This window comes from Rhipicephalus sanguineus, chromosome 8 (genome assembly GCF_013339695.2).
Source record: "Rhipicephalus sanguineus isolate Rsan-2018 chromosome 8, BIME_Rsan_1.4, whole genome shotgun sequence".
NCBI lineage: Eukaryota > Metazoa > Arthropoda > Arachnida > Ixodida > Ixodidae > Rhipicephalus > Rhipicephalus sanguineus.
The window spans coordinates 165095783-165115222 of record NC_051183.1 but is presented as its reverse complement, the minus strand read 5'-3'; the positions used below and the strand labels follow the sequence as shown (position 1 = coordinate 165115222).

The 19440-nt window shown below is 47.5% G+C and overlaps 1 protein-coding gene across 5 annotated transcripts in view; it reads right to left on the bottom strand.

Moving 5' to 3' along the window:
- LOC119402453 (rho GTPase-activating protein 1) overlaps positions 1–19440 on the bottom strand; it is a 169053-nt gene that overhangs the window by 128102 nt on the left and 21511 nt on the right. For all 5 annotated transcript variants that reach the window (XM_049418649.1, XM_037669606.2, XM_049418646.1 and 2 more), the window contains exon 2: positions 3576–3674. In XM_049418649.1, the coding sequence (XP_049274606.1) occupies positions 3576–3674 (99 nt within the window). The remainder of the gene's footprint in view (positions 1–3575; positions 3675–19440) is intronic.

Sequence of the window (19440 nt, the reverse complement as noted above, 5' to 3'; positions counted from 1 at the left end):
GTTTCACTCCCCGCATAAGGAAGCGGACCTTTTTTTCCTCAGGCATGGCAGCGTCGGCCAGGCGGAAAAGTCGCGTCATCTCTTCCGTGTAAATGGTGACGCTCTCATTTGGTAGCTGCGCTCTTGTCTCCAGCAAAGCAGCAGCCTTTTCTTTGCGGACGATGCTCGCGAATGTATTAAGGAACGTCGTCCGAAAGAGGTCCCAGGTTTGAAGGCTCGATTCACGGTTCTCGAACCACGTCTTCGTGGCGTCTTCTAGGTAGAAGAAGACGTGGCGCAGCTTCTCTTCAGAGTCCCAGTGATTGAAGATAGCGACTCGCTCGTACGTCTCCAGCCAGCTCTCCGAGTCTTCAAACGACGATCCACGGAAAGTCGGTGGCTCCTTTGGCTGTTGCATCACGACCGTTGTAGGTGGCATGGGGGCTGTCATCGTCTCGGCGGTCGATGTGACGGTCTTGCGCTGCCTGGTGTTTTCGGGAAGGAGCCCGTACTCTGGGTGTAGTCCCTTCTGCCGGCGGCTGGTACGACGATCCGGATTGTCTGTAGCGTCGTCTTCTCCGCGGCTTGGGCTTGGGTCAGCGCTCCGCGGTGGCGTCCGGATCATGAAGCAGCACCTCCACCAGATGTCACGTGGTCGTAACGTCGACGAAGACAGCAGTCGGCGTTTTCAAGATGGAACTGTTTATTTGGCCGAACTTGTGGCCGGGAAATGGAAAGGTAATTTACAGCAATACACACTGTATGCACTGATAGCGGCGTACAGAGCGTTGACCGTCGATCAACTGACAAGCGGTCAAGCGCGTCGGCTTTTATACAGGCGCTATCGAACTTTCCAGCGATATCGCTGGTGGCGGCGTTATCTCTCGATAAAGCTGGAACATTCGCGTGCGGCGCGAAATCTTAACAAAACGATCTACTACAATCGAGAAGCTTCTCGAACACCGCTTCGCGGACAGCCTCGAGCGTTGATAACCGTCCTTGCTGGTCAAACCCAAAAAACATCAAAATAAAACAAGTGGGCGTGGCAGTATAATCTCTAACCAATCTACTTTACCGGTAGCCATTTCATGCTTGCATCTACTTCTGATTATGGGAGAGCCAGACATCTTTTTCTATCCAACCTCAAAAGGTGCGCCAATTTCTTTCAATACATCTCATAAAGTGTGCCGATTAACGTTGTCATACACGGCATACTAGAGAATTTCAGTTTGCCAGTAGACTACGGCATACCAGAGCCATTGACGGTGGTGGTGCAGAGCCAAGATGGGTGAATGGAAAGAGCCTTTTGATCGGGTGGTAGCTCATGCTACCTAGCTATAATACATAGTCAAGTGTTAAGTATATATGTAGTAAAGGGCTAAATTTCCCTCCTGCCTTGATTTTAGCCACCAATCAAGATAACCTCCTCCTGGTTATTTCTACCCACTTAAAGTCTATTTTTCCTTCACTGTCCCTAAACCCCAATGCTTTTAAAAATTCAGCCACATTGTCTTGGACTGCAGGGTGAAGGGCCAGTAGTGTAGAATCAATGGAAAATTTCTCCATTGACTCCACAGTAGTGAGACTGGTAGCGACCCCTCGTAGCACTTTGTCCAACTACAATACCTTTGCAAAACGTCTCAGCCACCTCAGTGTTCTAATGAAAGCCCCGTGACTTAATGATTAACTAACTGCCAATGCTTCATACTAATAGTTAAAGGGGTGGTGACATCAAATTTGTGTCTTTTTTCCAAATGTTTCTTATTGCTCCAGGAAGCATGATGCACGCTCCAAGATTTATGTATTCTCGCTAAATAATTTAATATCGCCTTACTTAAGCAAGCGACTTTCGTTTTGGTTTGTGGGCCCCGAGTTGAACACTGTGTAGGAAGCTTGAACACGTGGGCCCACAAAGGTGTGACACAAGCAGTGCTGCATCATCTGCACACACATGCGAGCAACTGTCCGGATGCCTTTAACACTCGCTGAAATTCTCTCATAGCGAGCATTTGCACGTACGGTATTCCGGTATACACAGAGATGTCTGTGGAATACCGGGTTACTGGACGACAGTATCGACATCTTGTGACACTTCGTGGAACCACAATTATAACTGCGTTTCTTTGTTTTCACTGAGTGACCGTCACGAAAAAAATGTTTAAAAATGTAACGCATCCAGAAGCACACCTCTGACGCGAATTCACACCAGCAGAGAAGAAGATTACATAAAGATTCTGCAACAAAAATTCTGTGCTTGCCTGGTTCATCTTAGGACCGCCAGGTGGCCCCACCTATCCGGCCTCTCGCACTTACGGCTACAGTAACCCAGTAAGCTAAAACAAAGATGTGTGCAAACAAACTGAAGTTCTCTAGTGTCACCTTCACAGATTCATGTGACGATGCGAAGCACTTTACAAAATGCGAGCAACTTTGGCTACTTTGGCAACATGCTGAGAAAAAATGAGTGTAGGCTCACAGCCGACGCTCTCATGCCTTGCCTGGTGCAGCAGAGCTGTGGGTCACCGCTCACTGCACGTCACGCTAATGTGGTCTGACATCAATAAAACTGTTACACTTCCTACACGGTGACAGTCGCACTAGTGATCGGTATAGACCGTGAGAATGGGCATTTAGGCATACTTTCGAAGCGAATAATAATATATTCTAAACGTTTTCTGCGTCCAACACTTCGTGCAGACTGCCCTTGCATACAGAGGAAGCCTACAGCAGGCTTTTTGTAGCCTCAAAATTTCTCCACCCCTTTAAGCAAAGCGTGTCACTGCAACATTACTTGCCAGCCTTTGCTGGCAACAACGAAAATCTTGAGGTGTAGTCAGAACCAGTTGGCACGTGACCTTGCCGAGGCTTTCTTCATCGAGAAAAAAAGAGACATTTGCGTCAGTGACACCTACATAGCATTGTACGATAATGAAAGCCGGTTCCTCGCATGCACATAGATGAACTTGCAGTTTGTGTCATATAAATATGTGTTTTGTTTTCAATAAAATTCAGTCGTGAGTCTGCACCCGTCCTCGTTCACTTCCTTGTCCGTGTTTCCTTTGCGCAGCACCTTGTTTAATGATGTACGACCAACTCGCCCAGCAACATGCATTATTGCGATTGAATACTTGCTACATATCGAAGATCTATGCGTTTACTGCGTGGCTAGGGTCAACAAGGCAAGCTAACTGAATTTCTGGCATAAAGCTTTTATTTTGCTGAGTGTTTCCTTATTTGTATTGAGTTATTTTGCAATAACGAACTTCTCGCAACAATGAAATTTTTCAGTTTCCCTGCCGATTTCATTGTTTCGGGGTTCAACTATATATCATTTTGAAGTCTATGGGTTTGCACCAAAAGCATTTCCTGAAGGAGCCTTTTCATTTCGTGTCACTTACCATGCTAGACCAACTAACAAATTTCTGTTCCGAGAAAGAACACCTGGTGTTCGAGATGTGCCATCAATGGTTTCACTCTTCGAAGATGTCCAGGAACTGATAAATGACAAACCCTCTCAGCAAAAAAACACTCCCTGTGGCAACCTCACAGCCTAATTGCGTTGTGGCCTAGTGGACTGTAACAGCCCTACGGCTCACCAAGCGACGTCTGCACCAGCTCAGTGTCATCGAACTCCAGTGCTGGCTCGAAGTCGCAGTCGTGGCTGTCTGGCATGCTGTCGCTATTGGTAGAGTCACCTGCGCAAAACACAACACCTTAGATGCATCGCATTATTTCGACGTCAACTAAACACCCATGTAGAGGGGTTAAAACAGTAGTGAACTACAGGGCCAGGAAAAGGCAAGGCTGGTCCTTAACAGACTGCACTCCAAGAGAAGGCAAGGTGATTAGGAGCCCGCAGTAAGCACAGCCCAGGTCAACATGGGAGAGGCCTTTGCCTGCAGTGGGCATAGTCAAGATGATCATGATGATGGTAAACTGAAGGCCAAAAACAATGGACAATTCATCATTTCTGGTGTGAGTTTGACATCTCAAAATTCTTACTTGGGTACAAGAACCAGAAGGCATAGATTATAGCAACGTTTTTGATACGCTGCAGTGAGTATAGCTAAGAAAACTAGAGATCGATTACTTGGCTTATGAACTTTTTAAACAAATGGCCTGACATTACACAAACACACGCACGCACACACGCACAGTATATGGGTCATTCCATATCAAGTGGGCCCAGTGGTTAACACACACACAGTATATGGGAACTAACAGACAACAATGCCAAGGAAAGTATAGGAGATGTTATTTGCAATAACTCGGACACAAAATGTGAAGAAAGTAAAGTGGACGAAAAGATAACTTACCACCGGCAGGGACCAAACATGCGACCTTCGAATAACGCGTCCGATGCTCTACCACTGAGCTACGGCGGCTGTCATCCCCCCATCCACTTTGTAGGGTATATATGTGCACCTAAACCTAGGAGTGTTGGTCAGCGCCAATCGCAGCCATGGCGGCAAGTGTGGAACATTCTTTTTATGCCTTTTGGCATCACGTAGCACGTGATCTTTTTATGGGCAGGCAGCTGACCAGTAATCCCTCGCATACTACCTGAAGGCATCAAGTCTGCCAGAACGAGACCCTTGCTATGAATGAAGGAAAGAAGATGGCTTTTAAGGGCTCGCTTTTCTTTGTCAGACACAATATTAATGGGAACTAACAGACAATAATGCCAACGAAAGTATAGGAGATGTTATTTGTAATAATTGGGATATAAAATGTGATACAAAGCTGCCAGCGCGTAAGAAGATCACGTGCTACATGATGCCAAAAGGCTGAAAAAGAGTGTTCCACACTCGCCGCCATGGCTGTGATTGGCTCTGACTAACACTCCTAGGTTTAAATGCACATATATACCCTACAAAGTGGATGGGGGGATGACCGCCGCCGTAGCTCAGCGGTAGAGCATCAGACGCGTTATTCGAAGGTCCCAGGTTCGGTCCCTGCCGGCCGCAAGTTACCTTTTCGTCCACTTTACTTTCTTCACATTTTATATCCGAGTTATTACAAATAACATCTCCTATACTTTCGTTGGCATTATCGTCTGTTAGTTCTCATTAATATTGTGTCTAACAAAGAAAAAACGAGCCCTTAAAAGCAATTTTCTTTCCTTTACAAAGTATATGGGTCATTCCATACCAAGTGGCACGGTGGTTCACACACACACACACACACACACGCACGCACGCACGCACGCACGCACACACGCGCACACACACACACACACACACAGTAACACAGTAACACAGTAACACAGTAACACAGTAACACAGTATATGGGTCGTTCCATATCAAGTGGGCCCAGTGGTTTTTCGACCATCTCCAATCAAGCTGAAAAAAAATCGTGCTAGTACATGTGAATGTGACAAGTAGTTAAGGAGGCGACAATTTTAGGAGAAAAATTTTGTGATGCCAGAGGGCACTTTGAACAATGTGCAAAGAAGTAGAAACCGTGTCGTGCAAAATAATTTATACAACATTGGTGCTTTGAGCCAATACTATGAAATAATTTTTTGTTAATTGGAAGGCACCGGCCTTCTATGGCATGACAATTTATCCTTTCTTTATTTGAATTTTCATTATTTCTGGCTATGACGAAGCATTGCAAGATGTTTAATGCTTTTTGGAAAAAGCACAGTTTTCTCGCAAGGAATATAACCACACTGTGGGCTTTATAAGTTCATATAAAAATGATAAAATTGTGAAAATGTTGTGAAAATAGCATATATATATATATAGGAGAACTAACAGACAATAACGCCAAGGAAAGTATAGGGGATGTTTTTTAGTAATAAATGTAAGGTAATTGTGAAGAAAGAAAAGTGGACAATTCCTTCAGTCTTCACAATTACCTTACATTTATTACTAAAAAACATCCCCTATACTTTCCTTGGCGTTATTGTCTGTTAGTTCTCATTATTATTGTGTATAACAAAGAAAACGAGCCCTTGAAATTAACACTTCTTTCCTTCATTTATATATATATATATATATATATATATATATATATATATATATATATATATATAAGGAATGAAGAAAGAAACTACGACTTTCGTTGGTTTGGCACTGTATATTTTCACTAACGTTTCGTCTGGTGGACCAGACTTTGTCAAAGTAACAAGTACATCGCGGTGGGTTTCCTTATAAACACGCTTAAAGTAGATAGATAGTTTCAAAGAACATATCGATAGCAAGAATGACAACATAAGATAGCGGTCACGCGCAGTCGACATGGATTCATGCGCGCACATTTGGGACTCGTGGCAGCGAAGTCAGGTTACACAGGGTAGCATAGATTGCACACGCAGTTGATATGGCATTACCCACTAGTGATATGACAGAATTGTTGGATTGCATGTCACATGGAGGAAAAGGCGGGGGGGGGGGGGGGGGGGGAATGACATCAGATCTGCGCTTTACCTATTTTTTTCGCAGGAACGTAATCACATGCTAGCATTAAACTGCGAACAGTCTGAAATCGCAAACAGAAAATCTACTCAGCGCTAAGGTCAATTTTTACTTTTAACTTCTCCTGAAGTACGCTTCAAACACATCAAGGTTAATACGAGAAGAAACTAAAAAAACTAAAAAACAGCACAGACACCGTACATGATGCACACAACTCAGTACGTATACACGTAGTCTGGTACGAAAGCTGAAAAATAGTGAGTGATTACCAACGTAACCGTAGAAGAAACACGAGTGATATTAGAAACAGAGCTGCCTATCCCGTTGAAGACCAGGTTATGATTAACAGTGCTTAGTGGGAACGCTTGTAAGTGTGCCTATGCTTTCATTGATACCGGATGAGACGGTGTTAAACTTATAGATTAGGTAAGACTCGCGGGCTTCACGATCATGATGAGAACGAAAGCCTGACTCAAGTATAGTGGCCCGAATATTTTCAAAAGAATGCCCAGGTAAACGAATGTGTTTTGATAATGGTAGGCTAGGAAGCTTATTGGAATGCGATCTATGGTTGTTAAAGCGTATTCTAAATGAAGTTTCCGTTTGCCCAATGTACTGTTTTTTGCAGACGGTACACTCAAGCATGTATATAACGTTATAACTATCGCAATTAAATGAACCTCGAATGTTAAGGGAGAAGTCTGAAAACGTGCTATTGGCTTTCTGTGTCGTTTGCATATGTCGCACACCTTGCAACGTGCTTTGTTGCAGGGTGTACAGCCAGTTATTTCGGACTTATTTACTTTCGATGACGTTAATAAATCTCGGAGATTTTTAGACCGTCGGTACACAACGCGAGGTGGTTCAGGAAAAATACTCTTGAGATGTTCGCTTTGGGCAAGGATATTGTAGTGGCGTTTTAATATAGAGTGTACCTTTGGTGCTGATGCTGAGTGTGTTAGTACAAGGTTGGTGCTATTCTGTTTTTCGGGCAAACGGTTCCCCCTCAGAATTTCCGCTCTATTTAATTTATCTGCTCGACCTATTGCGTCATCGATTAAAGCCGATGGATATTGCCGTTTAGTGAGAGAAGTTTTAAGTTGTTCGCAATTCGCTATGAAATCCTCGCGGTTGGAGCACAATCGTTTAAAGCGATGGGCCTGACTATAGGGAATGGCGGTCTTGCAATGTCGTACATGACTGCTCTTGAAATGCAGAAGCGGGTTTTTATCAGTAGGTTTACGATATAGTTTAGTCAGCAGTTTTCCTTCGCATAGCGACACAGTGACGTCTAGGAAGTTTACCGAAAGTGGCGAGTAACTATGCGACAGTTTGATTGACGGGTGGAAATGATTAAACGCATCTATAAATTTCAAGAGGTTTTGTTCCCCATATGTCCAAATCAAGAAAATATCATCAATGAATCGCTTATAAAAGAAAGGCTGCATGTCAGTGCTGGATAAGAAATTATTCTTTTCCCACTACTAATTCTTTTCCCACTACTATATATATATATATATATATATATATATATATATATATGGGGACCGCATTAGTTTTTTGTGTTGTGCGCGCAATCTTTTTAGATGATTCTAAAATAATCGGGAACATTCTGAGACACTCTGGCCCAACCTGCGTAAGGCAGTGGTTACACGTGCAACGGGCCCGTTACATAAAAGTAGAAAAAGAAGCACGTGTGGCATTGCCTCCCTCTGAAAAAGCATCATCTCGATGCTTAAAACAAAACATGGAAACAAGAAAAAAATGCATACACAAAGAAAGGACAATAATAAGGAAAGCAAGAACTAGAGTCCTCAGGTTCGCGAACGCGTAGAAAACTGCTTAAGGCACATAACGTGGACAACTTGAGGTCGTGCACGGTGCCGCTGAAGGTTTGCAATGCCGTCCGGAACGACCTTGTAGTTCAGAGGGCCGAGACATTAGAGTACTTGGTATGGCCTGAAGTAGCATCGAAGAAGTTTCTCACTGAGTCCACATCGGCGTATCGGCGCCCAGACCAAGACACGATCGTCGAACTGGCATCCTACGTGGCGTCGTCAAACATTGTATGACGGCTGTCGAGCCTCTGCTGGTGCTTGATACGCAGGCGGGCGAGCTGTTGAGCTTCTTCAGTGCGCAGCAAATAGCTAGCAACGTCGGAATTTTTCCGACGGTCATCTTCAGCAGTGTTGTGTCGTTGCCGGGTGCCTTCCATAGACCAACTTGTATGATGTCATCTGCGTCGTTCTGGCACGGCCGTGTTGCATGCGAAGGCCACATACAGAAGGATGGCATCCCACGTCTTGCGTTCGACGTCAACGTACAGTAAACTACAATAGCTTATGGACCAAACAAGCACATGCTAAACAGCCTGTCCACGCCACCTGGCAGTGCGCCACCTACCGTCGACTGCAGCGCTCGGCCAGAAATGGGTCTTCTTCTTATTCACTCACATATCAATTTTCTACTGTCGCGCAGTGCATTGTTAGTTTGTTGTCTTCACACAAAGCGTTTATCTGCAGCGCTGTTGTTGTAACCTCTGACATGGCTCATACCCACTCTGGGGGATTGGCCAAGAATTTATTATATGAATTTTTTAAAGGGCCCCTCACCAGGCCACATAGCAAATTTTAGTTAGACGCTGGAAGTTGTTGTGTGCCGAATGAAGAACAGTATGCCGCAATAATTTTTCAAATCGGTTCATTACGAGCTGAGAAAAACAATCATTTGTAGCGGCGCGAAACCATGATGCGAGAAGGCGAGTTTCAAACCCTTGCCACTCGCCCCGTGTAGCCTTAGCAAGCCAAATCCCTTCCCTGCCCTCTTCACTTGACACATACGCATGAACACGTCATGCGCATGCATGGTCACGTGCGCATGACGTGCCCGAGCCAGTCCGAGCACGCGAGCGGCGTTGCACGGTCGCTACCTTTTTTTTTATGTAGCGGCCGTGGGCGTTTTGTCAGCGTTCTCTGTGGTGTAGTGCCAGTTTCTGCGAGACGGGCATGAAAGTTGAGACATTTGTACGGGCACGAGAATGGCGGTATTATGAGCCAGTGCCGCATTGAGGTTTACTTGGACGCGGTAGAATAAATGAGCATAATGAGTGCTCGAACGCGCCAGAACATTACTTTCGTTTCCAGGTCTGGCGTCTGCTCGATGCGCTAACCGCAGGGACACGAACGCATGGGAAAGGGAGGCACATTAGCCCCGCATCTCGCTGCAATTCATGAAAAAAAAAAATGAAAAAGACGCACACATTCCATTTGTGTGTGTCATTATTTCTCTCAAGTTTTATTAATCTATTCAAGCAACAAATTACACAAACTACACATGTCGTGTCAAACAATTATCGCAGTGTCACGTGCTACTGTTGGCGACGTCAGAGTACAGTCGTCTACGTAGAGGAGCGACGTCACAGCACTACCATCTACGTAGGGCCATTTTCTCATGTGCGTCATCCCCTCATTCTCTAAAGCGCGCACCCGCGAGAGGAAGGGCAAGCAGCGTTCAGCTTGAAATTTGACCCATTTCCGCGGCGCGTAGCGTTGCAAATTTTGGCAGACGTGATCGTGAACACCCAGTGTATGCATTGCGCTCGTTAGCTCAAAATTGACAAACCTGGTGAGGGGCCCTTTAAGCATATTGAGTATTCCACAGCGTGTCCATCATACTTCTACTTTGATAGCAGAATCACAGCTATCACGGCATGCCTCAGACGGTGGGCTGTTGAGTAGATATTACTTTGCAAGAAAGATTGCGATTGATAACAGTGATGTTGATAGACAGCTCTCGAGACAAAAAAGCGGAGCCATGGCTGCCGTAAAATGCATCGCGTCAAAGAGAAAAGTGGAATATATTTGTGCCCAGTGATTACAAGCCAGGCCCTCGATTGCGTCTTGGGAGTAGTGCTGCTGTCGATCGCTGCTGTCGATCGCCGCTGATGTAGCGGAAATGTCGCGAAGAGGCTCTTGGCCACGCGGTCGCATGGTCCGTAAACTTTTGTGGTTGATTGTACAGTACGGTCCACTGTTAAAGGTGTCGTATGACGGTTTATTAACAACGTACTGACGACTTGTGCAGTCAAAGTAGTGCCGGTCCAACAGGAACGCAGATCACGCGCACAGCAACAGACGATCGAGCGTGGCTTCTTCCTCTTCACTACAATTGCCCTTGGGAGAGAAGATGAGCCATCCTGGCGCCTTAAGGCGTAGGCAGCATCAACGGGTCATAGTATGGTTTAAGTCTGCTGACATGAACCGTGTCACGACCACGATGTCTGAGGTCGTGGGGCGGCGTCAAGGGTTCAACAATGTAGTTGACAGTGGACGTGCGGCCTTTGATGCGGTAGGGGCTATCGTAGCGCGCAAGAAACTTCTTTGAAAGCCCAGGGCTGTGAAGTGGGATCCATAACCAAACGAGAGAACCAGTCGGGAAGTCTGGCGTAGACGCGTCGTCGTCATGTCGCAGTTTTTCGCGACCTTGAGCGGCGGTTGTAAGTTTACGAGCGAGCTGCCTGCAGTCCTCTGCGTATCTCACCGCTTCAGACACCGGCATGCATTCGGAAGCGTCGGGTCGGTATGGAAGCAATATGTGCATGGTGCAAGAGGGCTCTCGTCCGTACAACAAGAAAAACGGCGAAAAGCCTGTGGTAGCTTGTGAGGCAGTATTGTACGCGTAAGTGACAAATGGCAAAACAGCGTCCCAGTTACTGTGATCCGACGCGACGTACATAGTGATCGTGTCACCGAGTGTGCGGTTGAACCTCTCCGTCAAGCCGTTCGTTTGCGGGTGGTAGGCTGTAGACTTGCGGTGAACGATGCTGCATTCAGCAAGAAGGGCTTGTATGACGTCGGAGAGGAAGACGCGCCCTCTGTCGCTGAGCAGTTCTCGTGGTGCTCCATGTCGAAGGACGATATTCCGCAGAATGAATAATGCAACCTCTCGAGCGCTGGTGGCTGGGAGTGCTGCAGTCTTGGCATAGCGCGTCAGATGATCGACGCCGACAATTATCCATCTGTTACCCAAGGAACTGCAGGGAAGTGGGCCGTATAGGTCTATGCCGACACAATCAAAGGGACGAGCAGGGCAGGGTAGCGGCCATAACTCGCCGGAAGGGTGTTGGTGCACTTTACGCCGCTGGCACGCCGTGCAAGCGCGAATATACTGGCAGACAAAGTGACACATTCCCCGCCAGTAGAAACGTTGCCTTAGCCGAGTATACGTTTTCAGAACGCCAGCGTGACCATGGTGAGGAGCAGCATGGAAGTAAGCGCAAATGTCAGACTGCATGTGCTGTGGTATCACGAGCAGCCATTTGCGACCATCAGGCATGTAATTTCTGCGGTAAAGGATGTTGTCGCGCACAGTAAAGTGAGCGGCTTGGCGACGGAGCGTTCTAGATGCTGTGGCCGATGGATCCTGCAGGAAGTTTAGGATAGTTGAAAGCAGGGGATCCTTTCGCTGTTCAACCGGCATATTCGTGACGTCGATGGTTGACATAGTTTCGAAGAGCGTTGATGGGGAAGCTACATCCGAAGGTATTGGCGATCGAGATAGCGCATCGGCGTCAGAGTGCTTCCTGCCCGATCTGTAGACAACACGAATGTCATACTCTTGTAAGCGAAGCGCCCATCGGCCAAGACGACCTGACGGATCTTTCAGTGAAGAAAGCCAGCAAAGGGCGTGGTAGTCGGTAACAACGTCAAAAGCACGACCATATATGTATGGACGGAATTTGCCGAGAGCCCAAATGATGGCCAAACACTTTTTTTCTGTCACAGAATAGTTCGCTTCGGCCTTTTTCAAAGTGCGACTGGCATAGGCGACGATGTACTCGTCGTAGCCGTCTTTCCGCTGAGCCAGGACTGCACCAAGCCCGATGCTGCTAGCGTCGGTATGGATCTCCGTAGGTGCTGTGGGGTCGTAATGTCGAAGGATAGGCAGTGAAGTGAGTAGGCGACGTAGTTGCTTGAAGGCTTTGTCGCACGAGGTTGGCCAAGCGGACATACCGTTACTAGCCGTAAGCAAATTCGTCAGTGGTGCTATGATGGTTGCAAAATTACGTACAAAGCGCCGGAAATACGAGCACAGGCCTACAAAGCTGCGGAGCGCCTTAAGGGTTGTGGGCTTGGGAAACTCGGCGATGGCGCGAAGCTTGGCTGGGTCAGGAAGCACACCATCCTTCGATACAACGTGTCCCAATATTGTTAGCTTGCGGGCGGCGAAACGGCACTTTTTGATGTTGAGCTGGAGGCCGGCAGTGGTGAGGCAGGTCAGTATCTCACGCAAGCGAACAAGGTGCGTCGGAAAATCTGATGAAAACACGACGATGTCGTCAAGATAGCACAGACATGTTTTCCACTTGTAGTTACGAAGGATGGTGTCCATCATGCGCTCGAAAGTAGCGGGCGCATCGCAGAGCCCAAAAGGCATTACGGTAAATTGGTATAAGCCATCGGGCGTCACAAAAGCTGTCTTCTCGCAGTCACCTTCAGCCATCGGCACTTGCCAATACCCGGAGCGAAGATCTAAAGAAGAGTAGTACTCCGCTCCTTGCAAGCAGTTGAGTGCGTCATCTATACGAGGCAGCGGGTAGACGTCTTTACGAGTGATCTTGTTTAGCCGACGGTAATCCACACAGAAGCATACTGACCCGTCCTTCTTGCGTACTAGCACCACAGGTGACGCCCAAGGACTGTGGGAAGGGCGAATGATGCCACGCTGCAGCATTTCATCGACTTGCTCGTTAATCACCTTACGCTCGGCTGCCGACACACGATATGATCGCTGGCGTAATGGAGGATGAGAACCTGTGTGGACGCTGTGCCTGACGTTCTCCGTACGGCCCAAGCGCGGTTGATCGCAGTCAAACGATGAGCGAAAATTCTGCAGAAGCTCGAGTACTTGCATGCGGTACGGAGGTGGCAGGTCGGCATCCAAGACAGATTCCAAGATATCTGATGAAGACGAAGTTGATGATGATGCAGAAGACGTGCGCTTAACGGGAGAAGTAAGGGCGTCGAGCTCATAACAAGGCGTGTCATCCGAAGTCTCGATGATGTGAAACGGATCAACAGGATCAGCACGACCAAGAGGTTCTCCTCGAAGCAAGGTGACGGGGTGCTGAAACGGATTGCACACAAGCATAGCTGATGATCCAGATGCAGTAGTCAGGACGGCAAACGGGGGAGGTAGAGCCCTGCGACGCAGAAAAATAGGCGATGGCGTAAAAAGGACGGCAGCATCTGGCGTGGTGGAGCAAGAGACGGGCACAAGCACTGACATTGCGGGTGGTATGTCCGTGTCGGACACAACAGTGAGCTTTTGGGCTATACTTTTAGAAAGGTCAGGCAATGCGCTGTCAGAGAACAGGAAGAGCGCCACCTCGGCCCGGGCACAGTCGATGATGGCACGATGCTGAGACAAGAAGTCCCAGCCGAGGATGATATCGTGTGAGCATGAAGAGAGCACAAGGAATTCGACGATATAGAGCGCGCCGTCAATAACCACCTTCGCGGTACATGCAGCAACCGGTGCTACGTGCTGCGTACTTGCGGTGCGCAGTAGCATGCCGGAGAACGGCGTTGTGACCTTACGTAATTTTCGAATAAAGTTCTCATCCATGACTGAAATCGCAGACCCAGTGTCAATAAGTGCAGTTGCGGCAGTTCCTTCTACTATGACGTCGAGTAAATTGCGTGGTGACTATGCAGGCCTTGTAGAAGTCGCGAAGCTGGCAGTTCGTGCCTGCGGAACTGCAGCAACTAGTTTCCCTCGCTAGGTGACTGCCAACTACGTAATGGCCCTCCGGATGGGTGTAGCCATCAATGCGTCACGTTGTAGGGATCGATCGCCCAGAGGCAGCATAGAGAGCTGGCGTGCCACCTCCTCCCGAATAAAGTCTTTGATTTGGCTAGAGAGTGATGTAGCGGGTGACGGGTGGGAGGCTAACGTGAGGCTCGAGAGTGGTTTGGCAGCTGCGACAGCGCTGCGTGCAAGGACCCTTTGTCGACGCAGCTCATCGAAACTATGGCAAAGAGTAACGACGTCCGCAACAGAAGCAGGGTTCCGCGCAAGAAGCATCTGAAATGCCTCGTCCTCGATGCCTTTGAAGATATGTTTAGCTTTCTCCTCCTCGCTCATGGAGGCATTGACGCGGGAGCAAATATTTACTACATCCTCGATGTAGCTCGTATACGTCTCACCGGGCTGTTGAGCACGCTGGCGTAGACGTTGTTCAGCGCGCAGCTTTCGTAAAGTCGGGCGGCCGAAGACTTCTGCAATCGCTGTCTTGAACTCAGGCCAGGTATGGAGCTCACGCTCGTGATTGTGAAACCAGAGGTTGGCGACGTCAGAAAGATAGAAGATGACGACACGGAGTTTGGCCGGGTCATCCCAGTTGTTGGTCTCACTGACGCGCTCATATGTGGAAAGCCAATCTTCCACATCAGCCTCACCTGTTCCACTAAAGATAGGATGGTCACGGTACCGCTGAATGGCACCGCTGGAGCTCGAAGCCACGGCGGTGTCGGGCTGACTGGTGGCAATGTCGGTCATTGCAGTGGTTGAAGCAGCGGGCAACGTTCGGTTACGAAGTTCCAGGTTGAGGTCAGGGATTGCAGCAACCTCCACCAGATGTCGTACGATGGTTTATTAACAACGTACTGACGACTTGTGCAGTCAAAGTAGCGCCGGTCCAACAGGAATGCAGATCACGCGCACAGCAACAGACGATCGAGTGTGGCTTCTTCTTCCTCTTCACTACAAAGAGAACACTCGAACGAGAAACTTTCATTTTGTTGCCCCCTAACGGCTAGTGGATGCGGAAAGATTGTTTGTGCACATTACTATTTTATCATAAAGGTTCGAAACTGTCAACCACCAGTAGTGCTATCCAGATCTCAGCCACTATGCTTTCGCAGAAGAGTGAAATCTAAACATACCCGAAACACAAGTGTTCCCTTTAACAGTGGACCCGTCTATACATGGCCAGCATATCGGCAATGGTCTTATTTAGACGTTCAGTGAGGCCATTGGTCTGTGGATGGTAGGCTATGGCCCGGCGGTGGCTTGTCTGGCTGTATCTCAAGATCACCTGAGTAAAGTAAGCAACAAAGGCCATACCTTTGTCGCTGATGAGAACCTTTGGGACACTATGACACAGGACGATGTTCTGAACAAAGAACTTGGCTACTTCGGCGGCACTGCCTATGGGCAGGGCCCTTGTTTTGGCGTAGTGGGTGAGGTGGCTACGACAATCCATTCATTTCCGGAGCATTGGGAACAGCCCCAGAAGCTTCATCCCAATCTGCTGGAATGGTCAGTAAAGTAGTTCGATCAGTTGTAGGAATCCTGCTGGCCTTGTTGGCAGTGTCTTGCATCGCTCACAGTCCCGGCACGTTGTGATGTAATGGGCATGTCAGCGTTAAAGCGCCGCCAGTAATACTTCTCCTGCCTCCACGCGAGCATACGCAAGTAGCCGAGGTGACCAGCAGCCACGTCGTCATGCAGGGCTTGGGAAATCTCTGGGCGCAGCAGTGCTGAGGGCTTAACAAGAAGTTAGTTTGCATGGTCTGTCGAGAAGTTCTTCGCGAGTATGCAGTTTCGCAAGCAGAACAAAGACAATACATCTCTGAATGCTGTCGGGACTACATCGGTCTTGCCTTCTAGGTACTCCACAAGGCTTTGTGTTTGTGGATTATTCCGCTGTTGTTTGACGAAGTTGTCTGCGCCTACTGTTCCCAGAAAGGCGTCTTCATCCTGATTGTCTTGCAGCAGCGAATCAATAGGCGCACGAGACAAGCAATCGGTGTTTGAGTGTTTCTGTCCGCACTTATACACCACAGTGATGTCGAATTCTTGAAGTCTAAAACTCCACCACACAAGGTGACCGGAAGGCTCTTTTAGGTTTGCCAGTCAACACAAGGCGTGATAGTCGCTGACCACTTTGAAAGGCCTGCCATACTAGAAGGGCAAAACTTTGAGGTGGCCCAAATGATGGCAAGGCATTCCTTTTCAATTGTTGAACAGTTGGCGTCGTCTTTTGATATTGACAGGCTGGCACAGGTGATGACCCTTTCGAGGCCGCCTCTTCTCTGTACAAGCACAGCGCCGAGTCCTACACTGCTTGTATAAGTGTGAATTTTGGCTTCAGCCTAGAAGGATCAGAAGCGCTTAGAAGCCTTTTTCAAGATTCGTCTTTTCCAGGAGTCTTCTGCAAATGCAATGTGCCAAGCCAACCTTCTCCGAGAAGACCAGATCACGCCGGGCACCCTCATCAGAGTGAAAGGGGTACTGGCACAAAATTTTGCGGTATTGATTCCCATGAACATGGCATGTATCATTTACCAAGTCTCAACAGCTGCTGAAAACCAGGAAGTGGAGCCAAAGTAGAAAATGTCTTGTTTATTTGACGCCAAGTAAAAAACCAAAAAATTGAATGCGGGGGTTCCACACTCGCTTGTCACTTCTTAGTCTTACCCACTCTTTAAGAAAACAATATATTTCATAGCTCCCGGCCGAACAATTTGCGCGGGCTTGTTTCTTTCAAGACGATTGTTTATGAGATATCGAAGCTTCCAGCAGATTCCAGGTGGTACATTTGTATCGGTCTCCACAACATGGTGCCATCAAGAGGGTGCACTTTGCATGAGCGAAATTTGCCATTGTGGCCTGTAAATGCTTCCGTGCATTGTCCACTTTCCACAATTGTCTTGTTGAGTTTAATTTCTTTACTTTGATGTCCCCAATCTTCACTGATTCTGCACTTTTAGTCTCAGAGGTGTGCGATGAGTGAGGTCCTTAGAGGTGCTCTCGTCGCCACCGGTTACCGAGATTGCTTAACACTTGCTCTCTGTATTTCTCTGTATTTCCATCTTCATTGAAGTATTTCACGTGAGGACTTTGTCTCCTCGGAAAATTTGTTCCAACAATCTGAAGGAAGCATAATCAATCCTTGGTTCTAAAAAGACAGGGCGCGCAAACACAGACACAAGAAAGAAGTCAGGACATGACAAACGCCTCTGTTTGTCGTTTGTCATGTCCTGACTTCTTTCTTGTGTCTGTGTTTGCACGCCCTGTCTTTTTAGAATGAATACTGACCAACTAGCTCAGCTCTTTGTTATAGACCTTACGCAAAATTGCTGCCATCTGTCGGAGGTTTGACGAAGCTACCGATTCAGCACCATGTTGGAGGCTTGTGTCCAAATCTTATTGATGTCGCTGCTATAACTTCTTGCTTGTACCTGCTTTGATAATGGGCAATCTGGGCATAAAAAACGTCAGACGAGTGTGTAAGGGCCTGTACACGCTACCTGCATTTCCTAGCTATTACGTTGGCAATTATTACGCGTAAAGAACTGCTTCACAACAAGAAGACGGTACAAGTTTGTTGCCGAGTCACATGTCGGCCTGTCGTCGTTGAGAATGAAGCTTAGCGCTAGGTTATACATTTTGTCTGCTTTCAGTGTAGCGAAGAAGGCGTTGTCAGCTATCTGAATATCATGCGTGTAGTGTATGATGGTTGGGAGGAGGCTTCAGTGCGCGACACAGCAAGGCACAGCGATGACGGTAAGAAAGTGCTGTTGACCCATTTCAAAGCGTATTTCATGAGGGACAACCTACGTCGACCAGGTGTATTGTGCATTTAATTTTAAATAAAACATTGTCCTCTTCCTTTATTTTTCAAGCAAAAGATATTTCCCTGCTGTAGCCACCGACATACACACGATTAAAATGCAAAAAAATTTCCGCTTCTCATGCACGTGAAAAGTGAACATGAAAAGTAAAAGTCTTAGTTGCTCTAAGAGGTAGGCACCGGTTAGCTGGTATTTTATTGAACATCCTTCCGACATGTGCTCGTAAATAACACGACAGGCCGAGAATATTCGCGTTCACACCGTTGCTTTCGGGGCCTACTGGCGCTTTACAATTTCAACCCATTTCCGCAAGGCAGTTTTGTGTCGCCGACTGAATGCTTGCGAAACCACCTCAGCGCATAACTAACGGTAGCGCACCCACGGTCGAGTGTAGCACATTTTCTGGAACAGCACTTCTTTTTCCGTTTCATAGGAAAAGTGCCACAAATGTTAACATTGCATAGCATACGGGGGAAGATACAGGATTTTTCCGAAGGTGGATCAGCTTCTGGGAGAGCCTGATATGTGCTCTTCTTTGGGTATAATTAAAAAATAAAGTAAGGGAGGGCGGTCAGGCCATTCGGGCCGCCCTCTGCATTTGGCAGTGATAGCACATGAAACGCTTCAAAAATACCCACGGTGAAGCAATACGCGTGCAAAGCATCCCACCAAACGCTACCTTGTTAAACTCCACAATCGAAAACAAACTACAAACAACACCCTCCAGCACAATCAGTCCGTTCGCTGAGAATCGATGGCGCGTTCGGCCTAGCTGTCTAACATGTAGTTGTTATCGCAATGTAACAAACAAAGTAATGGTGTCAATAGCAGAGCAGGCATGCAACCACGATGCAGCTTTGAAGCTCATACACGAAGCCGCGGTTTGTCTGTGCCTGCAAGCACACGGCGCAAAAACTGTCTGGTTGCTGCATGACACGAAAGAGTGTTCTCTGATGAGTACCAATGCTGTCACATATCGCATCTATTAGGAACAACGAACGTAAACACGGCGTTAGTCGTAAGCAGTAGCCGGAGCAGGGGAACGACCTGCCGCTTGTCGTCAGCCGCGAGGAAATCTAATAAACATGGAGGTTAGTTGCTTGTAAACCTTTTTCCAGCACCCCATTTTCCTCAATCTGAGCAACACGGCACACGAAAATATGTCGGCAAAAGTCGCTCCTGTCAGCCACCACGCGCCAATACGGACGCTCCGTGTGTGCACATTAGGAGCGCTCTTAGCCTTCAACATCGCGGAAATGCGCACGGTGGCCGTTAGATGGCAGCAGATTTTACATAAGGTCTATTCTAAGCAATCTTTGGTCTTTCAGTAGTTTGGCAGTCGAAGGGTACTCATCTTCTACAAGTTGGACGTGATGTTGCAGAGTTGCAGCAAGGTGAA